General features: G+C 44.0%; 1 protein-coding gene across 1 annotated transcript in view; it reads left to right on the top strand.

The window, feature by feature from the left end:
• KNTC1 (kinetochore associated 1) overlaps positions 1 to 15,224 on the top strand; it is an 82,009-nt gene extending 66,785 nt beyond the window's left edge. Inside the window, exons 51-63 of the mRNA XM_033174388.1 lie at positions 2,041 to 2,075; positions 2,547 to 2,625; positions 4,041 to 4,159; positions 4,694 to 4,829; positions 5,414 to 5,509; positions 6,479 to 6,535; positions 8,025 to 8,079; positions 10,518 to 10,581; positions 11,212 to 11,341; positions 13,745 to 13,834; positions 13,936 to 14,078; positions 14,524 to 14,614; positions 15,157 to 15,224. Of these exons, the coding sequence (XP_033030279.1) occupies positions 2,041 to 2,075; positions 2,547 to 2,625; positions 4,041 to 4,159; positions 4,694 to 4,829; positions 5,414 to 5,509; positions 6,479 to 6,535; positions 8,025 to 8,079; positions 10,518 to 10,581; positions 11,212 to 11,341; positions 13,745 to 13,834; positions 13,936 to 14,078; positions 14,524 to 14,614; positions 15,157 to 15,180 (1,119 nt within the window). The 3' untranslated portion in view covers positions 15,181 to 15,224. The remainder of the gene's footprint in view (positions 1 to 2,040; positions 2,076 to 2,546; positions 2,626 to 4,040; positions 4,160 to 4,693; positions 4,830 to 5,413; positions 5,510 to 6,478; positions 6,536 to 8,024; positions 8,080 to 10,517; positions 10,582 to 11,211; positions 11,342 to 13,744; positions 13,835 to 13,935; positions 14,079 to 14,523; positions 14,615 to 15,156) is intronic.
• Positions 15,225 to 20,718: the final 5,494 nt, after the last annotated feature.

The raw sequence follows: 20,718 nt of genomic DNA, 5'->3' as shown, positions 1-20,718 counted from the left end.
GTGCTTCCACTTCTCTAAACTAAAAGTCACCAGCTGCTTTAGCCTTTCCTCACAGAGAAGTATGAATGATGCCCAGATCAGTGTGAATGCCATTTTTTGCATTTTTCCTAGTTTTTTAATTATCTTTTTTTTTTAATTAAAAAATGAGTTGATATGTTCACACCAACACCCTTGGAAAGGGCGTATTCTTACAAATTACTTGTTGTATTACTGGACCAATGAGGTGGAGGGATGGGGAAAAGGGGCACTTTGCAACTAGATTCTTAGAAACTGCCTAGATCTCATAGAATCTTAGAGTTGGGAGGAACCCAAGGGTCATCTAGTCCAACCCTCTGCAGTGCAGAAATCTTAGCTAAAGCATCCATGACAGATGAACAGTATTCCAGGTATGGTCTGACCAAGGCAGAATACAGTGGGACTATTACTTCCATTGATCTGGACACTACACTTCTGTTGATGCAGCCTAGAATAGCGCTAGCTTCTTTTCCTGCTGCATCACTCTGTTGACTCATGTTAAGCTTGTGGTCCACCCAGACCCCTAGATTCTCTTCACAGGTACTGCTAGTAAGCTAGGTGTCCCCCATCTTATATTTGTGCATCTGGTTCTTCCGGCCAAAGTGCAGAACCTTACAGTTGTCCCTACTGAAATTCATTTTGTTAGCTTGCGCTGAGTTCTACAATCTGTTAAGGTCATTTTGAATTCTGATTCTGTCTTCAGCATTAGCTACCCCTCGGTTTGGTGTCATTACGAATTTGATAAGCATCCCCTCTGTTCCATCATCCCAAGTCATTTATAAAGATGTTGAACAACAATGGGCACAGGAGTTTGTTCATTTAAAAGTTTTATAAATCTCCTTTTAGGATACCTATCCTCACATGCCAGTTTCTATACAGTATTAAAATACAGAAACCCAAATATTACAAAATCCTTAAACCATATTCAAACAAAACCAAAAACCAGCACAATAGGATTTAAGAGCAGCTAAGCTTTAAAACACAGAGCCTAGGGCTTGCTGATCAGAAGGTTGGCAGTTGGCTCCCGTTGCTCAGTCCCAGCTCCTGCCCACCTAGCAGTTTGAAAGCACGTCAAAGTGCAGGTAGATAAATAGGTACCGCTCTGGTGGGAAGGTAAACGGCGTTTCCGTGCGCTGCTCTGGTTCGCCAGAAGCGGCTTAGTCATGCTGGCCACATGACCCGGAAGCCAGTAACGCGAGATGAGCACCGCAACCCCAGAGTCATCTGTGACTGGACCCTAACGGTCAGGGGTCCCTTTACCTTTAAACTTTAAAAACCACATAGTCAATTATATGCAGCTCTAAGCCCTTTGAGTAAGCTGCCCAGGTGTGGTAATGATGTCTTTGAGCTATGGAAAATGCAATACATTTGGATTGGAATGCTCCTGAGTAATTGTACACACTTTCCAGGACCATTTGGAAGTTTCCTCTTTCTTTGGTGGAAAGAGCCATAGCTCAGTGGTAGAGTGTCTTCCTTGTAAGCAGAGGTTTTAGGTAGGCCTGGGAAAGACTTTCTTCTCGAAAGCCTGGGGAGCAGCAACCAGACAGTCTAGACAAGACCAGGGATCTGACTCAGGAAACATAGAAAGTTGCCTTAGACTATGTTCCTATTGAGGATTAGGAATGTCAAGATTTGGGATTCTCTGTTCTTAGATCAGCTCCAGATTTCTGTGTTCAGGAGAGTAATCTGCAAATCACAACCCAGTTGTAGCCGTGCCAATTTCTAGTTTTAACACAACACAATCAGTTGGGGAATAATCTGCTTTTACAAGTGTAAATGTATGCTTGGGGTGGGATATACCCGGCTCGAATGCACACAGCATTTGGAGGTTGCCAGAAAGGCAGAGCCCCAGTTAAAACGCAGCAAAAGATCTCACCTGCTAAGCAGGTTCTCTTTCCCATCCCCATGGTACAGTAAACTATTGGGCTTTTGCCTGACCGAACATCTCAGTCTTGTCACTGAAAACTAGTTTTCCAAAACCACTCTCTTCTACTTTCAATTTACTTTCCCATATCTTTTTAAAAGGTTTTCGAAAATATCCAAGATGAAGACTTTAAGAGGTAAGACTTTGTTCTGATGCAACCCTCTGATGTGTTTGTTCATTCTACCTTGGGCTTCAGGCTCCCCTTGGGGAATATATCCTAATGTGAGTAGGGGCTTGCCAAGGAAGTGTAACCCCCACTCACTGGACCTCTTCTTCTGTGCCCAATCTCCACAACTTCCCAGAGGGAGTTGCTGCTATGTCTCCCTCACTCTTGCATATCGGAGAGGGGAGGTGAACAGGTAGCAACAGCAAGGAAATGGATATGCAGGACCAGGAGGCCTCAGACGTTGGGGGTGGGCCCTTTGTAGTGCTGTGGGCTTCAGCAAGCACCCCTGGCACTGACCACGTTCCCTTTGAAGACTTGTTTGTCAATAAGTTATTGATTCCATCATGTATGATGGAATTAAAATGTCAGCTTTACACACAGTAAAACAAACCACTTTAGTGCAATCTGGAGTCCCCATTAATTTTTTTTATTTTTTTCCAGAGTTCTCTATCTCTTACAGCTTGGCCCAGTGGATAACAACTTGAGAATCCTTTATGAATGTACAGTATCCAGAACTTCTGTAAGTTATTTGTGTTGTATATTATAGATGCAGTGACTGGACATTTTATGCTGCACAAATTCTCTACTTCAGAACTAATTGATTGGGGCGGCACTGGAGTCCCAAGTCTGAGCTAGGATTTGAACACAGTGGCCAGGATCCAAAGAGCTACTGTTAAGCACATCTATGGCCTAAAATAATTCATGTTTTCCTCTCTCAGAACCTACTTCCCCTAGTCATAACACTTAAGTGCTCTTGAAACCTCCTTCAAAAAAGGTTTGCCGTGCAGCATGGCAGGCTGTTTTTTGAGAAACATAAGCCCTAAATCCCCTTCAGTGCATGGAATTAAAACTATTCTTGGCCCATAACTACTGAATTCTAGCTTTGAAATATATCTTCAGCTGGAGCATAAGAGACTGCCCAATTAAGCCAATGGCCCATCAAGCCTAGCAACATGTTCTCAAATTGGCCAACCAGATTCCTGTGGGAAACCTGCAAGCAGGACCCGAACACAAGAGCACTCGCCTCCTGCATTTCCCAGGAACTTGCAAAGAAAGAATATAGACTGCTGCCTTTTACCTGCTCATACTCCTTTTCCAACTCACTCAGCTCTTGACTGGCAGGAGCTTTTCGGGGACTGAGCCCAGGGCCTTAAGTTTACAAAGCCACGGATGGGGAATCTAGCCCTTCAGCTCACATCACCCCTGACCATTGGCCAGGCTGACTGGGGCAAATGGAAGCTGGAGTTCAACAGCAGCTGGAAGACCAAATTGTTCCTATGCTTTTACTAAGCTGTGACCTGGCGAAAATGCTGCTGGCTCCCATAACTTTGCAAATTTATCGATCCCTAAGTTGTTTTGTTTCAATTATTTTATTTATTTTAGAAAATTTTAATGCTGTTTGCTTTGGGAGTGAACACTGACAGTGTACGAAAGAAAATTTAAAACAATTTCACAAAATAACACACAAGTTTAGACATTATTTTAATGGTCTTAAACTAGCTGCAGCAGCAACTGCAAGGCGGCAGAGTAGGTTGAATGAATGTAATTTCTAAAAGTACAATGGAGATAAATGGGCATCCTTCAGAAGATCATTTCAGGGCCATGGCAGAAAAGGACCTGCATCCTGTAGCTGGCAGTCTGGCCCCTCTAAATCTTGGAACTTGAAGCAAGTCCTCGTCTGCTGTGTAATTTGGGGGAGGCATACATGGGCGAAGGCCTCAGTTGGCATCTTGAATTTGAACTCTGAAACCAACTGGTAGGCAGGTTGCCAGACAGGTCAATGCCCGTTTGGGTCCGTGAATCAGGAGCTGGGGCTCTAGCCCTCTTGGCATCCTAAACTGTTTTCAGTGGCATCAATGTGGTAGTTTACCTCAGCTGTAATATCCTCTCATTCATTCCTCTCATTGTATTATTTTCACCCCCTCCCTATTTTAGCCTATTGGAGTAAGCAAGTTGACCTTTGCTCACAGAAGCCGGGCTCTCAAGTGTCTGCTCTGCCTGGCGGACCCTTGTGCTGTTGAGACCCTCTTCAAAATGCCCCTAGAGGAAGTGAGGTGAGCAGAATCTTGTTTTCCTTCAGACATACAGAATGCCAACAAGTGATGAAGTTTCATTCAGTTTCCCCAAACGCCTTGTTGGCTCCCATCCACAGCATGTGCAGCGCTGATAGTGCTGCAGACATGAAAGCCTCCCCCACCCTTCTTCCAAGGAATTCAAGGTGGGATGGGTGGTGAGCTGGTAGGCAGATCAGTCGCCCAAGGTAACCCAGTAAGCTTTGTGGCTGAGCAGGAATTTAAACCAGAGCCACCACATCGCACTGGCAGATTTAAGAAGCTAAGATGCAGCCAGTGCATGGACGAAAGCCGGGTCCTGAATTCCATGCAACTACTCAGTGAAATTTTAGCATGTGAAAAAGGGCCCCCCTGCATGCAGAGTTTTGGATCAGGGAAGGAAAAACACACCATTCCTCATCTTGCTCAGTTTGGCTGCACAGACTGTTTGCACACAACTGTCTTTTTTAGAAGTTTGTAGCATTTTGGTTTCCCTGTCGTGAACCTCTGCAATAAATGCACATTTCTTTTTAACAGGAATTTCCTGAAATGCTTAATTTTCCTTGCTCAGTTTGAAATTCTGAATATCCCATACACCTACTCAACGTTTCAAAGCACTCCCAAGGAAGGAATGATCAAAGGCTTGTGGAAGAACCATAGCCACGAACCCATGGTAATATGGCAGGGGATCGGAAGGGACAAAACACATATCTTTTTCCTCGTGGTCTATCTTTTTAAATGCACAACGGTATTAAGGACATTATCAGGTACACGGAGAAGAGTAAGAAGTGTTTTAAGTCCTACATTACTGATGAACAGCAAAAGTTTTCTCTGCTTTGGAATGATTCACAATAACGTCGAAACAAAATAGAAAATTCTTTCCAGTAGCACCTTAGAGACCAACTGAGTTTGTTCTTGGTATGAGCTTTCGTGTGCATGCACACTTCTTCAGATACACTGAAACAGAAGTCACCAGACCCTTAAATATAGTGAGGGAGTGGGGAGGGGTATTACTCAGAAGGGGGGTGGGGATGGGTGATCAGCTGATAGGTGTGGAAAACCTGTTGACCACTTGCAGGGAAAGGCAAGGGGTGAGATGGCTAAAGATAGCTTTGTTATGTATAATGAGATAAGAATCCAATGTCTTTGTTGAAACCAGGTTTCTCCATGGTTTTAAGTTTGGTCATTAGTTGCAATTCCGCCACTTCACAGTAACGTGTTCAGTAAAAAATAAAATAATTTACTCATTGCTTTCAGGCAGTGAAACTTGTGGCAGAACTTAGCTTGGAATATAAAGTGCACGATCGTTTACTCTGGAATGGTTTGCTTCAGAAGCTGATTAGTTTCAACAAGGTAAGACTTCTTTGGAGAGGGAAAGGTCCCTGCATGTTTTGGTGTCCTGCAAGGAAAGCTTCCTAGTGCTAGTGCAGGTTTGGGTTCTAGTTAATTCAATTTTATAGATTCAGGTACATAGCCGTATTGGTCTGACGCAGTTGAAATATATAAAAAAATATAAAAAATTGTCCAGTAGCACCTTAGAGGCCAACTACCGGTAAGTTTGTTCTTGGTGTAAGCTTTTGTGTGCATGCACACTTCTTCAGATACGATATCTGATAGGTATCTGAAGTAGTGTGCATGCACACGAAAGCTTATAACAAGAACAAACGTAGTTGTTCTCTAGGGTGCTACTGGACAATTTTTTTAAATTTTATAGTTTCAGAAGGGGCTGTCTTCATCATTTAATTAACCAACTCAGGATGTGGTGATAGTCACCAACTTGGGATGGCTCTGCAAGAGGATTAGACAGATTTACAGAGGATGAAGCTCCCATTAGCTGTTAATCATGATGGCTGTGTGCTGCCTCCAGAATCAGCAGCTGTACGGCTCTCAATAACACTTGCTAAAGCACACGAGTCCTGTTGTGCTTGTGTCCCACCTGTGGGCATCCCAGCATCACCTGGTCGGAATTGATGTTGATGTTTTATGTTATAAGACACTTTGTATGTATTAGGAAAGGTGGGATAATTTAAAAAACAAATCTATTTACTATTCATCCTTTATTTTCTATTTAGGTTATTCTCATTTGCCAATTAACGGGGGAAGATTGCATCGGGGGGTGTCTTGAATTCCATGTCAATGTTTGTTTATTAACTTTTGGGTTTTCATAGACAAGCTAGAAAACTCAAAGTTGCATGTTATCCTCTATTGTCTGATAAAGATGGGAGAGAATTAAACAACGCCATGCCCTCCATTAAAGTTGCATCTTAACAGTTTCCTCTTGCTGTGCTCATACAATCCTTGAAAAAGTCTTGTGTATTTCAGGTTCATTATCTGAAGAAGGTTTTGACAGAGATTACTGGGATCTATTCCTTATGGCAGGTGCGTGAATTCTCTCTCCCTCTCAAGCTGGAATATTTGCCCAACTTTAAAAAGAAATGGGTGTAGTAATTAGTTTATTTGCAGACAATTTAATATTTAATTTAATTTTAAGAGGTCATTGATGTTACTGATTGCCTCCAAAGCACTGAGTGCCTTTCTACCAGCTGTGGCCCTGCCTGGACAGGAGCCTGGCTGGCCTTAGTAATCTATGCATCTACTAGACTATATAAGTGGGGTTGCCTTTTTAAAACGCTTCAGAAATTGCAGTCAGTCCAAAATGCAGCTCCAAAGTTGTTCCAGTTAGGAGTTTGCACTTAATGGTTTACCCACTAAAATGGCTCCATTTTCAGGTTCAATTCAATGTCCTCATTTTTAAAGTGTAAAACATTTCATTACTGGGACTGTAATACCTGAAGGGCCACTTTTCTCCCCGTGTGTCCACCTCCTAGACTGCTTCAATGCCCTTGCCCCCATCGGAGTTGCAGCAAAGAGCCCGACTTGGCAGTGGCAGCATAACTGGACTGCACTTTGCAGGGAGACTTACTGGGCAGTTAACTTGAAATAATTTGTGCACGAGGCAAAATTACTTTAATTTCCCCCCCAATCTTTTTGATCCACTGTTCATTGTTTTCCTGCAGCTTGATGTTTGTTTATTTATTTCACTGACCGCAGTTGGGGTGCCCCTGTCCACTGCTGCTAATCAGGGCACATTCATGGCGCCCTGTGAGCCTAGCACCGCTTTGCGAGACTTGCAAAAATGGTACTGGGCTTGTGGGGCGCTGTGAGCTGTTGTGTCCTTCTCAGCTGCCCTCCAGCTTGAGGGCGCTGAGAAGGATGCAACAGCTCACAACGTGGCAAGGTGCCGTGATGCATCCCCCCTGCCTAACTGCGCCCAGGCTGGCGGCCCCTTGGCCCCCCCATGCTACACCACTGGTAGGTGGTGGTAGGTGACTCCCTACTTAGGGGGACAGAGCCACAGGATGTCCTGTTAGGAGGTGTGCTGTCTTCCAGGTGCAAAGATTCACTATGTAACAGAAGTTGCCATGTCTTATAAAACCCATTGACCACAACCCCTTCCTTCTGATTCATGTGGGTACAAACAATACTGCCACACACAGCCTTTAATGTATAGAAAAGGACTCTGATTATCTGAGCAGGAAGCTGAAGGGCCTTGGGGCACAGGTGGTTTTTCATCCTGTTGAAGGTCATGGCCCAACAACAGAGAGGAAAACACTGGAAGTAAACCACTGGCTGCACAGGGGTTTTTGTTAGGGAAGATTTGGCTTCTTTGACCATGGTCTCCAGTTCCTTGAGGAAGGACTTCTGACAAGAGTTGGGTTGCACCTCACAGCAGATGGCAAGAATGTGTTTGCTAAGAGTCTCACAAATCTGATCAGGAGAGCGTTAAACTATATCCTTGACAGGATCCACTAACCAAAAAGTATGACATTCTCTCAGGTATTTGAAGATGTGTTTTAACTTTCCGCAGATTCCAAACTTCGTCCTAGCTTGGCAGAGTGTCATCCTGGCGCCGTGCCTTTCAGGTTAGCTTTGTTTCTTTGCTCTTGGATCATGCCACCAAATCATCACACGATGCTTTTGTGCATGTGGAATTCAGCATCTTGGTTTCAGTTAAACAAAAGGATTCTAGCCTGTTTGGTTGCAAAAGAAGAGCCTTCAAAGCGTGTGCAAAATAACTGATGAAATCTCAGGCACCAGAAAGTGGGTCAGTGGGATTCCCAGCAACCGTGGGGAGGGACTCATAGAAACATAGAATTGTAGAGTTGGAAGGAGCCCTAAGGGTCATGTAGTCTAACCCCCTGCAGTGCGGGATTTGCAACTGAAGCATCCCTATAGAATCAATAGTTCAGTGCATTTCCCCTTGACCAACAAAAGCAGAATATGGCTGTGGTCTTATATAGAATATGGCTGTGGTCCTAGGCAAGTCCTACTAAACTTAAGTTTTACTCCTGCATGGCAAATCATGTGCATTCTTAACTTATAGAGAAGTTTTTTAAATGTACAATTTGGATTGGAATGAGTGGGCAGCAGAATAGGACAAAGTGTTTATTCATGCAGTGCATAATGAATGTATGGTATTAAAAAGCCACAGGAAGTGCTCATGGTCACTGGCTTATAGGGGAATCAGACAAAATCATGGAGGAGAGGCCTGCTCAAAGGAGAAGTGATAGATCCTTGTTCAAAGGCAGTATGTCTCTGAATCCTAGTTGCTGGCGAGCAACAATTGGGGAGGGCTGTTGCTGGCTTTCCTGGAGGCATCTGATTGGCTACTGGAGGAAGGAAGATTGGGTCTTGGTCTGACCCAGCAGAATGTTTCTTACGTTTCTTATAGCACATAATTTTTTAATTCACATTTGCATACCCCCCCCCCCATTTTAGCCTTATTCACTTATTTGGTCTTCGGTTCTTGCTTAAATACTATGTGGTATCTGGCCATCCTACTACAATAGTCACACATTACAAAGATCACTAGTTTTCTATACTGTGTATAGAGAGATTTATTTATTGGGAGCATTTGTATCTCACTCTTCAGCCAACAAGGCTGCCAGACTTAAATACCATCAAAGCAAGATAGTCCCTTCCCACATTCAAAGGGGGCAGGGAGGGAAGAGGAGTATCAAATCTCAGTCACAAATCTGTTCCTATATTGACCAGCTGGCACAGTTCAGGGGCCTGAAGGAGCTGGGCCTCCAGCAAAGCTCTCCCACTGATGGCCACCCCAGATGATAGTTGCGGGGAGAGGAGGCCTGATGGAGCTGACCTGTTACAGCAGAGCCAGTGGAGGGAGCTCTGCTTCACAGCTCTGACGGAGGTAGTTTGGATACTATGAGCTCCTCTGCAGAGCTGAAAGCAATTGCTCTGTGAAATAAATCAAAAATTCGAGACTTCCGGCGAGGTCGCCATCACGGGCGGTCGTGGGTTGCCTCGGCAGCGAATCAAAAATTCAGTGTGTAGGGAGGATGACATAGGATACGAAATCAACCCCACCCAATGGACCAGAATGTGGTCTAAACCCCCCTTTAAATCCATATCAACAAAAAGAAAAGAACTCACCCTAAAACTAACCTACAGGTGGTATCTAACACCAAGAAAATTAGCGCTAATATGCCCAGGAACCTCACCAAAATGCTGGAGAGGGTGCACCTCCTCAGGCACATACTTCCACATGTCGTGAGAGTGCCCCAAAATCCAACAATTCTGGACAACAACCATATGAGAAATAGGCAAGATAACCAAGCAAGTGCTAGAAATCACCCCAGAATTGGTCTTACTAAAAATCTTCCAAGACAATAATGGCCACTTACACCACAAAGAACTCATAATCCATCTACTCTCAGCAGCCAGAAACAGCATAACCAGACACTGGAGAGACCTGTCAGGAGTAAGCATGGGCCAATGGTACCAAGTAGTAGGGGAAACAGCCCTACTAGAAAAACTAACCAGTAAGCGGAAACTGACACGGGGACCAACAGAAGAAGACACCTTCACCCCGGTATGGTTCCCCTTCGTCGCACACACAGCCCAACAAGACAATGACAAAAATCTACCGACAGCATACAAATCAATATGGCTGGTCTGATCAAAAACACCCACCCACCCACCCACCCCACTCACACAGGAAACCAAAGATCACCACAGCCAACCACAAATGAAAAATCACACCCTATGCCAACCCTGACCTCTCACCGCCAAAGGAGCACAAGTGAACAACAGAGAACCTACACAAACAACACTGACACCAAACCCTACATAGATTAAGTAAAATAGAAACATCATCATCCCACCCCACCCATCTCTTTCCCTCTTCCTAATGTCTCAACAACCAAAACTGATTTGTAAAAATGTTACATGGAAAAAAATACGAGAGAGACATTGCACACACCTTTGTAAATCAAGAAAATCTTTAATAAAAATTCAGTGTGTAGAAATCCTTTCACTATGTGTCTGTTTTGTTTTAAAGCTTCACAGCCACCAAGTGCTGATCAGCTTGAAGCATGCTATGAGTCTTTCGGAACATTATTGAGGTAAATAAACATCTCATATACACAATGTTTCCTTAAGAATTAAAAATTCCAGCACTCTCCATATGCAGCAGAATGAGGTGGCCGATTGGACCATACTACCTCAAGCTGCAGGTGGGGAATAGCACTTCTCCTATGTGTAAAAACCAAAACCTAACATATCATTGAGAAAGTACTTGCCAATTAAAAATGCTAGCCTTTTCCCTGCTTTGCTGTCTTTATAGTCGCAGGGAACTTTTAGTGTGTGGAAGCAATTTTCCATTGCCGCTCTTGCAGTTTATTCGACAGCTTGAGATGACTTTGTGTGTGTACCAGGTCTGTGATAAGCAGTGCTTTTTTTCAGGGGGTACTCAAGGGTGTTGGCACCTCTTTTGTTGTTGTTAAAAAGTGTGGCACTTACTGTAACAACCTCATGGTGAGTACCAGCACCTATTTTTCTAGAAAAAAAGCACTGGTAATAAGAGCATGAAAGGAACAACTAAATCATGAGAAAGATGAATGATTAAAACATGGAATTAGTATGTACACTTACGCATCAAGCTGTTAGGCCACTGAAGGAAGGTTGTTACTGTTAATTTATAAAGTAACTGTAGCTTCTTACTGTTTCCTCCACTTAATGGCTACTTCCCAAAGGTGTCCTCTCATGGCTGATCTAGATCTGGCTGGGATTGCAAAGCAGTATGCCCAGTTAGACCTGCAAGCTTTGGCCTTGGGGTGTCTGTTGCTGATTCCACAACCTGAGAAAAGAGCTCAGCAGATTCAGGTGAGTGAATACAGACGCACACACAGGTGTACCCAAATAGTTCCTGTACTTTACAATCAGTTGGTGAAGCCCCAGAGTTAAAATTCTACAGTATCAAATCTAGACTAAAGATGGATTGGGGGACCTGTGGCCCTCCATAACTTAGTTAGACTACAACTCCTGTCACCCTTGGCAACTGGCCAGGCTAGCTGGGGCTGATGGGATCGTGCGAGTGAGAGTCCAACACATGGCACACGTACACCCAGGAATTCCTACCACAGGCCTTATGTGTTCCACTTCAAGCGTTTATACACTCTTTTGTGAGCCAGTGTGGTGTAGTTGTTATGAGCAGTAGACTCGTCATCTGGTGAACCGGGTTCGCGTCTCCGCTCCTCCACATGCAGCTGCTGGGTGACCTCGGGCTAGTCACACTTCTCTGAAGTCTCTCAACCCCACTCACCTCAGAGTGTTTGTTGTGGGGGAGGAAGGGAAAGGAGAATGTGAGCCGCTTTGGGACTCCTTCGGGTAGTGATAAAGCAGGATATCAAATCCAAACTCTTCTTCTTCGTGCTGCTTCTTTAAAAAAAAAAAAATCACCAGTAGCTCTGGGTTGGGAGTAGGTCGCATCCACCCTTAGTAGATTTTGTATTTACAGTGGTACCTCTGGTTGCACACAGGATCCATTCCGGAGCTTCGGTTGGATCCCGAGGTGTGTGTATCCGGAGGTGCCGCTTCTGCACATGTGCATAGAGCGTTCCTGTGCATGCGGTGAAACCTGGAAAATTACTTCCGGGTTTGCTGCATATGTATCCCAAAGGATACGTAACCAGAGGTGAACGTAAGTAGAGGTACCACTGTATTTGTGTTCTGCACACAAATGAAACACTCTTCAATTTTCTTTGACTTTGGCCTACTTCTGTTAAAAAAATAGTTGCACTCCTTTCTTCCTTTAGTTTTATTTTGTGCCTATCAATTTAGGAGAGCACTCTTGTGATGAAGGTGGTGTCACGAATCATAGAATCTTGGAAGGGACTCTGAGGATCATCTAGTCCAACCCCTGCAATGCAGGAATCTCAGCTAAAGCATCCCTGGCAGATGGCCATCCAACCTCTGCTTAAAAACCTCCAGGGAAGGAGAGGCCACAACTTCCTGAGGGATACTGTTCCACTGTCAAAACAACTCTTACTGTCAGAAAGTTTTTCCAAATGTTTAGTCAAGAATCTCTTTTAATGTAACTTGAAGCCATTGGTTCGAATCCTGCCTCCCAAAGCAGGAGGGGAAAAAACACATGTTCCCTCTTCCATGTGACAGCCCTTCAGATATTTTAAGATGGCTATCATATCTCCTCAGAGTCTCCTCTTTTTCAGACTAAACATACCAGCTCCTTCAACTGTTCCTCATAAGCTTGATCATCTTGGTTGTCCTCCTCTGCACATGTTCCAGCTTGTCAACATCCTTCTTAAATTGTGGTGCCCAGAATTGTACACAGTATTCCAGGTGTGATCTGACAAAAGCAGAATACAGTGGTACTATTACTTCCCTTGATCTGGACACTGTACTTCTGTTGATGCAGCCAGAATAACAGCTTTTTTTCCTGCTGCATCACACTGTTGACTCATCTTAAGCTTGTGGTCCACAGACCCCTAGATCCTCTTCACATGTACTGCTAGTAAACCAGATGTCCCCCATCTTATATTTATGCATCTGTCTCTTCCTGCCTAAGTTCAGAACCTTACATTTGTCCCGATTGCATTTCATTTTGTTAGCTTATGCCCAGTTCTTCAATATGTTACGGTCATTTTGAATTCTGATTCTGTATTCTGCGGCATTAGCTACTCCTCCCAGTTTGGTGTAATCTGCGAATTTGATGGGCATCTCAATTCCTTCGTTCATATCATTTATAAAGACATTGAACAACCATGAGCCCAGGACAGAACCCTGCAGCACCCCACTTGTAACATTTTTCCATGATGACGAGGAACCATTAATGGTTCTCTTTGGGTTTGGTTAGACAACCAGCTACAAATCCACCTAACAGTTACCTCGTTCAACCCCCATTTTACCAGCTTCCTCGCAAGAATATCATGGGGGACTTTGTCCAAAGCCTTACTGAAATCAAGATGCAGTATGTCCACAGCATTCCCCTGATCCACCAAGTTTGTAATAGCATTTTGAAAAAACGCTTCTTCTGCATGAAAGCTTCTGTTGCAAAGAATGTAGACTTTTAAGACCCTGCAAAACTTTTTGCTACAATACATTCAGTACGGCTCCCATATAGGATTTCATAGTTTGTGAAGCTATTATCCGTTGCAACCTCTTTGAACAAAAGTGCTGTAAGAATCAAGAATATTTCTGTTATGTTTGCATGATGATCCGTTTGTTCTTAGATACTTTAAAAGATTGGATCCTGTTTTTCCCCACCAGGGCTTCCTATCCTTATGTCAGCTTGGGACTGTGTTACTGCAAGTAGAGGAGCACATGAACCAGGGTATAGTAGCTGGCGTTGCCATACAGGTACCCCAATTTCAGCCCTTTGGGACAAAATAGAGAAAGACAGTTGATTCTCTCTCGTAAGCCGCGGACCTAACCAGAATAACTCTTTTACTGCTTTGCAGATTAGATGTCTGATTTTAGACTACATCATAAATGAGAAGTGTGAAGAGTTTCTAACCTCAGAATACATTCCATTCTTGAAGTTGCAAGAGATTCATCCTGGGAAACTTAAAAGCTTGGTAGAAAAACTTGTAGAAAGGAATAGGTAAGTGAGTGCAGAATTCTCAAGTTCCCTCCTTCCTTCTAGGAGGGCCTAATCCTACTTTTCTCCACAACTGTGCTAAAGGATGTTCCCAAGCCTTTCCTTACACATGGAAGGGAAAGGTCTTGTCCATTTACAGTACCAATGAGCCACGTGTGCATCTGATGTAAACAAGACGCTGTAGCTCCCTTGTCGCTTGCTGGGCAAAGCGAGGGAGCAGCAGGCACCCAGAGGAGGAGGGGGAGGAGGAGGAAGCTGGTGGGCTTGAGCACTCTTGCCTCCTCTTTCCCCACACTCCTACTGCAAAAAAATTCCTACAGGTATTGTGATTTTAGGAAAACACTTGCCTCTTCTCTCAGTGCACACTTTTTCTTTTCTTTTTCTTGCATAGTTCAAAAAATATTGATTTGTTTTCTTCCTAATGACTGCGTGTATGTGTTTTATGCAGGATGGATGATGCAGCAGCCCTAATAAAAGGGTATCTCACAACATCTGGAACTCCTCTTCCAGAGGACAGGACATCTTCAGATGTTGTGAAGGTAATCAAACATTAAAAAAAGTCAACCCACCATTAGTTTTCCTGAAATGTTTTCGATCTATTGATTTTTAAATTTGTATCCTGACCTTTGTTTCAAAGGAGCCAAGGGCAGCAACCAAATGGTTGAACAAGGTCCGAGAGCATCTTAGCTGAAACATGTCAGGCCATATTTTGTGTGCATCTGCAGTAAACAAAACTGCCAGTCTGGAAATTAAGATTCAGTAACTAATGAATTCTGAACATTTTAAATATATCTATTTATAGCCTGCGTTTTCTCCAGGCCCAGCACAGAAGGTGGCATGCACAAATTAAAAGAACACAGATAAAAATGCAAAAAGCTAAAAATAGTTAAAAAGCAATTAAACAATTGTCTTTTATCTATCATCTTTTATATGTTTTATCTTTTTGCATTTTATCTGTTGTTTTATGAAAGCTGCCTAACAGATGCAAATGTCTAATAGACATAGAACAACATACATACTTAATACACATTTGTTTCTTATAGAAAATTGAGTGGCTGGTAATTTCTTTTTCTTCCTTTAGATGTACTTCAACGAGCTGGCGTAGAAGTCTTGGGTCTCATTATCCTGTATATTTATGCTTTTTGTATTTCACTTGGCTCTGTATATCTGCAACAAAAATTCACTAAAAAATAAAAAATAAATCTTGTTTGAGATTTCTTTGCTTATGAAGAGAGAAAGTTTGCCTAAAATCAAGGCAGCCCTAAATTTCAGGGGATTACTGCATCCTTGTTGCACTTTGAAATTATTTGAAAATCCTGTGATACTTTGAGAACAGGACTGTTTTTATTCCAGTGCAGCTAAATCTGACATTAAACCCCAACATGACAACCACAGTGTTTTTTCACGAGCCTGATCCAAGCTAAGGGGTACTTCACCCATGCAAGATGGCAGTCAACTTTCCCCCAAGTCCTACCCCCACCCCCCGGCCACTACTCAACATACCACCAGACATCTCTGCAGCAGCAGTTCCAAGCTTCGGGCTGTTGCTTTGGTGCAGCAACAGTGCACAAGGCCTTGTGCTGAATGGAATTACAATTGGCTTAAGGAACCACTGAAATACACTCAGGGGAGTTTAATTTTCTGTCTAAAATGTGTGACTTGGTTATTGCCTGCACATGAGGGTAGATTTGCAGTGGATTGTAAGAGCACCTCCACCTTGCTTGGAAAAAGCCTTGCACTTCAGGGACGGCAAGCAAACTGGATGCACTCTCCACTGCTACAAGACACTGACATATGTGGTCATGCCTCAGCCTGGAAACTTTCAAGTTCAGGTGGTGTTTACCCCAATATTGCTTTCTACCTGTCCCATCCATCCGTCCTCCAATCTCATGCTTTCTTCAACTAGGATAGAGGGCCACATACTTTATTATCAGTGAAGGAACCGCAGCCCAAAACAACCCCCACCTCAAGGAAGGAGACAAACAGAAAGCTTAAGTGTGACCAGTTCTTATGTTCTTATATTGCTGGACAATGAGCCCATTTGGATGGGGTGAGAGAGGTCACTTCCAACATCTCTTTGTTCCACACTGAATAAATTATGTTGCCATTTCTATGCAATTTAACATAATTCTTTCTCACTCTTTTGGAGGAAGACTCAGGGCCAAGAATAGACTCCAAAATGGCCACATGGCTGAGAGGTTTTGTCCCCCCGCTCCCCCTCCTGTGTGCAATTCAGCGAGAAATTCATAACATGACTTTCTGGTGCATTCATCCACTGAGTGTAAAAGAAAGATGGAGACCTCTTTCAAGTTAATAATATCATGAGCCCTGCTTCTAGCAGCAATCAGACGATAAGCTGGTTCAGGGCTCAGAGCTGTTGCTGGACATAGGGTGACCCCCCTCCCCACCTGAGCTGTTAGACAGGAGCCTCCCAGCAATGCCAGGGGTGCTTCAGAAGGGAGGCTGCAGAGTGCCTGCCTTCAGGCCAGAGAGTTGGCTGCCTTTTAAGGTTGAAAGCTCTCAAAGCAGGGGAGCATGGTGCCAGAGGAATCAAAGGTGTCTGTCTGTCTGTTCCCAACCTTTGCTACAGCAAGCTGCTCCCTCAGTACTCCCCTCAGCTCAGCAACCTTTGACCAGACATGCCTCGGATCAGAACATGACAAAAACTGTATTTCAGATGTATTTCAAGTTAGACAATAAAACTGTATTGAAGGGAGGGGGGGTTAAACAGACATTTGTACACTTTTGTTACAAAACTGTAGGGCTACAATTTGTTGTAAAATCACTTTTTGGTCGGCAAACATTGCAAAATCTTTGTGTGCAATTACTGTGTATTTACAGGCTTCCTGTTAGTGATTTTCTATTATTATTATTTTATTATTTTATTATTATTATTTAGACAATAACATCACACACTCAACATAGGACATGGCTTAAGATAAATATATTAGTAAATAAATATTCTGAGAACATCTTTCCATAAATGAAATGTGCTGCTATACATATACAGAATGTACACAAATTGTTTCCTAGCCTTAGAAACATTAAAAATAGTAATGGAGAAAGAGCCCTTTAACCATATTACAAATCTTTACAGTACATTTTATACAAAACGTGTTTTAAGTGCTACAGAAGTTTCATTTTCTTAAAAAAGTTTTTTTTTAAAAAAAAATAGTGCCTCATGAGCCCATCAAAATGGCAACAATTAATTAAATAGGAAGGCATTTTGGATTAAAAACATCTGTTGTACTGACCATTACAAAACCTTTGTCATGAAGCTCTAGGACAAGGAAATGAAGACACACAGCAGCCAGAAACTGGAAGCACCCTCGTTACTGGGGGTGAGGAGAAAGTGAGGAGAGAGACTTTCTAACCCAGCTCTTCAGGTCCAACTGCAAAGTGTCCAAGGCACGCAAACTCCACAGAGGAGCCTGTTCCTGCCTTCTGATTCTGAGACTAAGCTCAGGGCTGGGAAACCTGCTGTTGGAATTACACCCTCTCCTTGTCCCTGACCTCTGGCTGGGGATGATGGAAAAAGCAGGAGACCCAACATCATCAGCAGGAGGCCACAAGCACCCCATAACCAGGGATGCTTACCTGTTGCCACTTTCTGAGTGGTTCCCTGTGCAGAAAGCATTCGGGAAGGGCTTAGGAGAGCTTGCAGCCCCTGCTCTCATGCAGGGAAGCTCCATGGCCACTGCACACCTCAGGCCTCTCCTGCCATTCATTGGAGCAAGCCACAGTCCCGATAGAAGAGCCTGGCCTTCATTCAACAGGGAAGGAAAGTGGGTACAGAGGTGTATAGATGGGCACTCCAAAGAGTTCTGGTTCCTCCCGCAATGAAACTTGGCTGGTTCTGTGGCCTGGTGAGTTCAGAGAGGGTGCGTCCTGTGAAGGGCACATCATATCTGTAGGCGGGCATCCTGAGAGGAGATGAGGCCCCTGTCATGCAAGTCAGGCAATGAGGCCCCTTGGGAAGAGGCTCCACAGAGACTAAGTATTGCCATCAACCAGTACCCAAGTGATGGCTATAAAGAGAAGGTCGGATTCTTGAGTGAGTCCTGAAGATTGATCTAAAATGAGGATCAACAGAATATTCCAGAAAGGAAAAGGCCACTTCCGATAAACACAAAGGCAAGACCTCAGACCAACTAATCATTGCTCAAGTGGGGCAGGCAAGCTCACTGGACTTTATGGCATGCCTTTTGTCCGATGAGAGTTAGCTTTCAGTTACCTAAAGTTGCCAATGTAGACTCCCCCCCCCCCCACAGAAAAGCCAAGCTCAATTACCGGTAGAACATGAGAGACTTAATCTCATGGTCATGTGTTAGAGGCCCACATTAGGCAAAATATTCCTGCATTGCAGAAGGTTGGACTAGATGAAAAGCAAAAAGCAATCAACTCCCAGACTCTGGAGGATCTGAAATTGGCCTGAATACCCCAGGGGTGTTTTCAAGTTTGTCTTTGAAATGTAAATAAGTGTACTGACCAGTTCCTCCATCAAATGGAGCGGGGGGGGGGGGGCAGGATAAAGCCTTCACCCCAATGCTCTTGTAGCTCCACGTAAGGTGGTCCAAACAAGCCTAGAAGGGCTTAAACATGCTCAGCAGAAAAGATCTGTTCATTGTCTGGTGCTTTGAGCCTTAATTCTGTGCTTGGGAGCTGAAACACTGCTAGAAAACAGGTGCCAGATTGTCAGACCTCATGGACAAAATTCAAAGATTCCAAGAAAGTGCTAGTGACAGAAATCAGTACAGGACAGAAAAGTGGGTAACAACCACTGAACCTGTTTAAGGGTGTATATTGGGTAGTAGAAGGCACTCAAAATGGATCTACCCATGACTGCTAAGGATCAGAGGCAGTGCCTCAGCATTGCTACCAAACCAAGGGAAGTGTGAAAAACGGAGGCTAGAGTTTGGCATCAGATTACTGACACGCAGCATATCATTAGCATGCAGACTGTTAAAACTTCTGGTACAAAGCTGCAGGCTAGGTAGTGGAATGAATTCACCCCTCTTCTCCCATCTCATAGATATTAATCATTCTGAAATGACCCAGGTACCAAGACTGCAACATTAATTTAAGTTCTAGAGCAGAGACCAGATCTTCAGCTGTTTGCAGTGTGATTGTGCTAGATGCGGGTACCATAAATGCTTGGTTCCAGAGCTTAGGTAACCAAAGGTTACAGAAGTCCACAAAACTATCTACACAGGTGTGCTGGGTTCCAAGGCCCAGGCCAGATCATTCCCACAAACCAGTAATGTTTGCTAGATATGCATCTAGGCTACAAACTGCCCTTATGCAAGATGCATCTGTATGGCTCCTGGTATGTATTGAGATGCCATCTATAAGGTACAAGATCCAGACAATGTCCTTTGTGTTAAAGCATCTAAACTGCATGTGCTAGACACAAAGTCTGTGTGTCCAGGCACCCAGGGGGTTAGTCTACCAAGACCACAAGCAACCTGTAGTGGGAATTAATCCATATCTGTGCCTGGTACAAAGACTTGGATGAAATGCCAGGACTCCATTATCATCCATTCAGAGACAAGAAGGTGCCCCCACATGAGGGAACCAGAGTGTCCCAGGTGCCAAGATGGTCTGTACTGAGGATGCTCGTTACTGAGGATTGATCTGAGTGTGAGGCTGGCTGCGCACGTCTTTCAGCACCAAGCTGAGGAGGGTGAACTGTGGAGTCATCATGGATATGGAAGTCTCAGTCATCACTGGAAATGATGACACACTGGCTCTAGGCCGCCCAAAGCACGAGTTGTGAATGGAAGTGTCTGAGCATCCAAAAAAACCAGATTGCTGGGCCGACTGCAGAGGCAGAAACAGGTTGGAACCAATCATTGTGCAGTTTTGGGGATATGACAGCTCTTGCTATCAGCCTTGTGCCATTTTGAGCTCTAATACTGTTGGCCCAAGTTGGTACCATCACAAAACCTGGGGACTGACAAACCTGGCAGCACTTGGATGGGATACAAACAGGAGTTGAGGCAACAGCCTTCAGCATAGAGAACTGTGGCTGCGCATGGGCCGCAACAGGGTTCAGCCTGAGTGCCATGTTGCCTTCTGAAAAACCTTCCTCAGATGGACCTCAGCGGAGCATATTTCTGTCAGGCACAGGGGTGTTCCCACTTGAAAGTGGCACCCTGTAAGGTGCAGAAGCCACACTTTTTGTACATTAAAAAAATGAAGGCAAAAGTATGGATTCCTGCATTGCAAGGGGGTTGGACTAGATGACCCTCGGGGTCCTTTCCAACTCTACAATTCTATGAAAGCCGATAGAAACTGAGGTACTCAAAAAGGAAAGTATTTCCAAATTCAGTTCCTTCTCTCGGTCTGGATGACACACATATATTCAAAGTCGGGAAATAAACTGAAATGAAATATATTTTGAGGATAAATATTTGTAGAGAGGGGGGGGGGGAGAGAGTGTGTCTTGCTTGTAAAGAAACTGAGGAGAGAGTGGAGGCCCCTGACTTGAGGAAGTCAGCTGGCACAGGAGTCCCTTCACTGCAAGCTCTTCTAAGCTCTAGAACCTTCTGGAATGCTGCTGTGTGGTTGCAGATCCCACCTATGTCACAGCACTGAGATCATAAGAGCATGAGGCAAGGGTGCCCATGGGCCAGGCCATCAC

This window comes from Lacerta agilis, chromosome 17 (genome assembly GCF_009819535.1).
Source record: "Lacerta agilis isolate rLacAgi1 chromosome 17, rLacAgi1.pri, whole genome shotgun sequence".
NCBI lineage: Eukaryota > Metazoa > Chordata > Lepidosauria > Squamata > Lacertidae > Lacerta > Lacerta agilis.
Note: the sequence above shows the minus strand (reverse complement) of the source record. Positions and strands in the feature narration are given on the sequence as shown.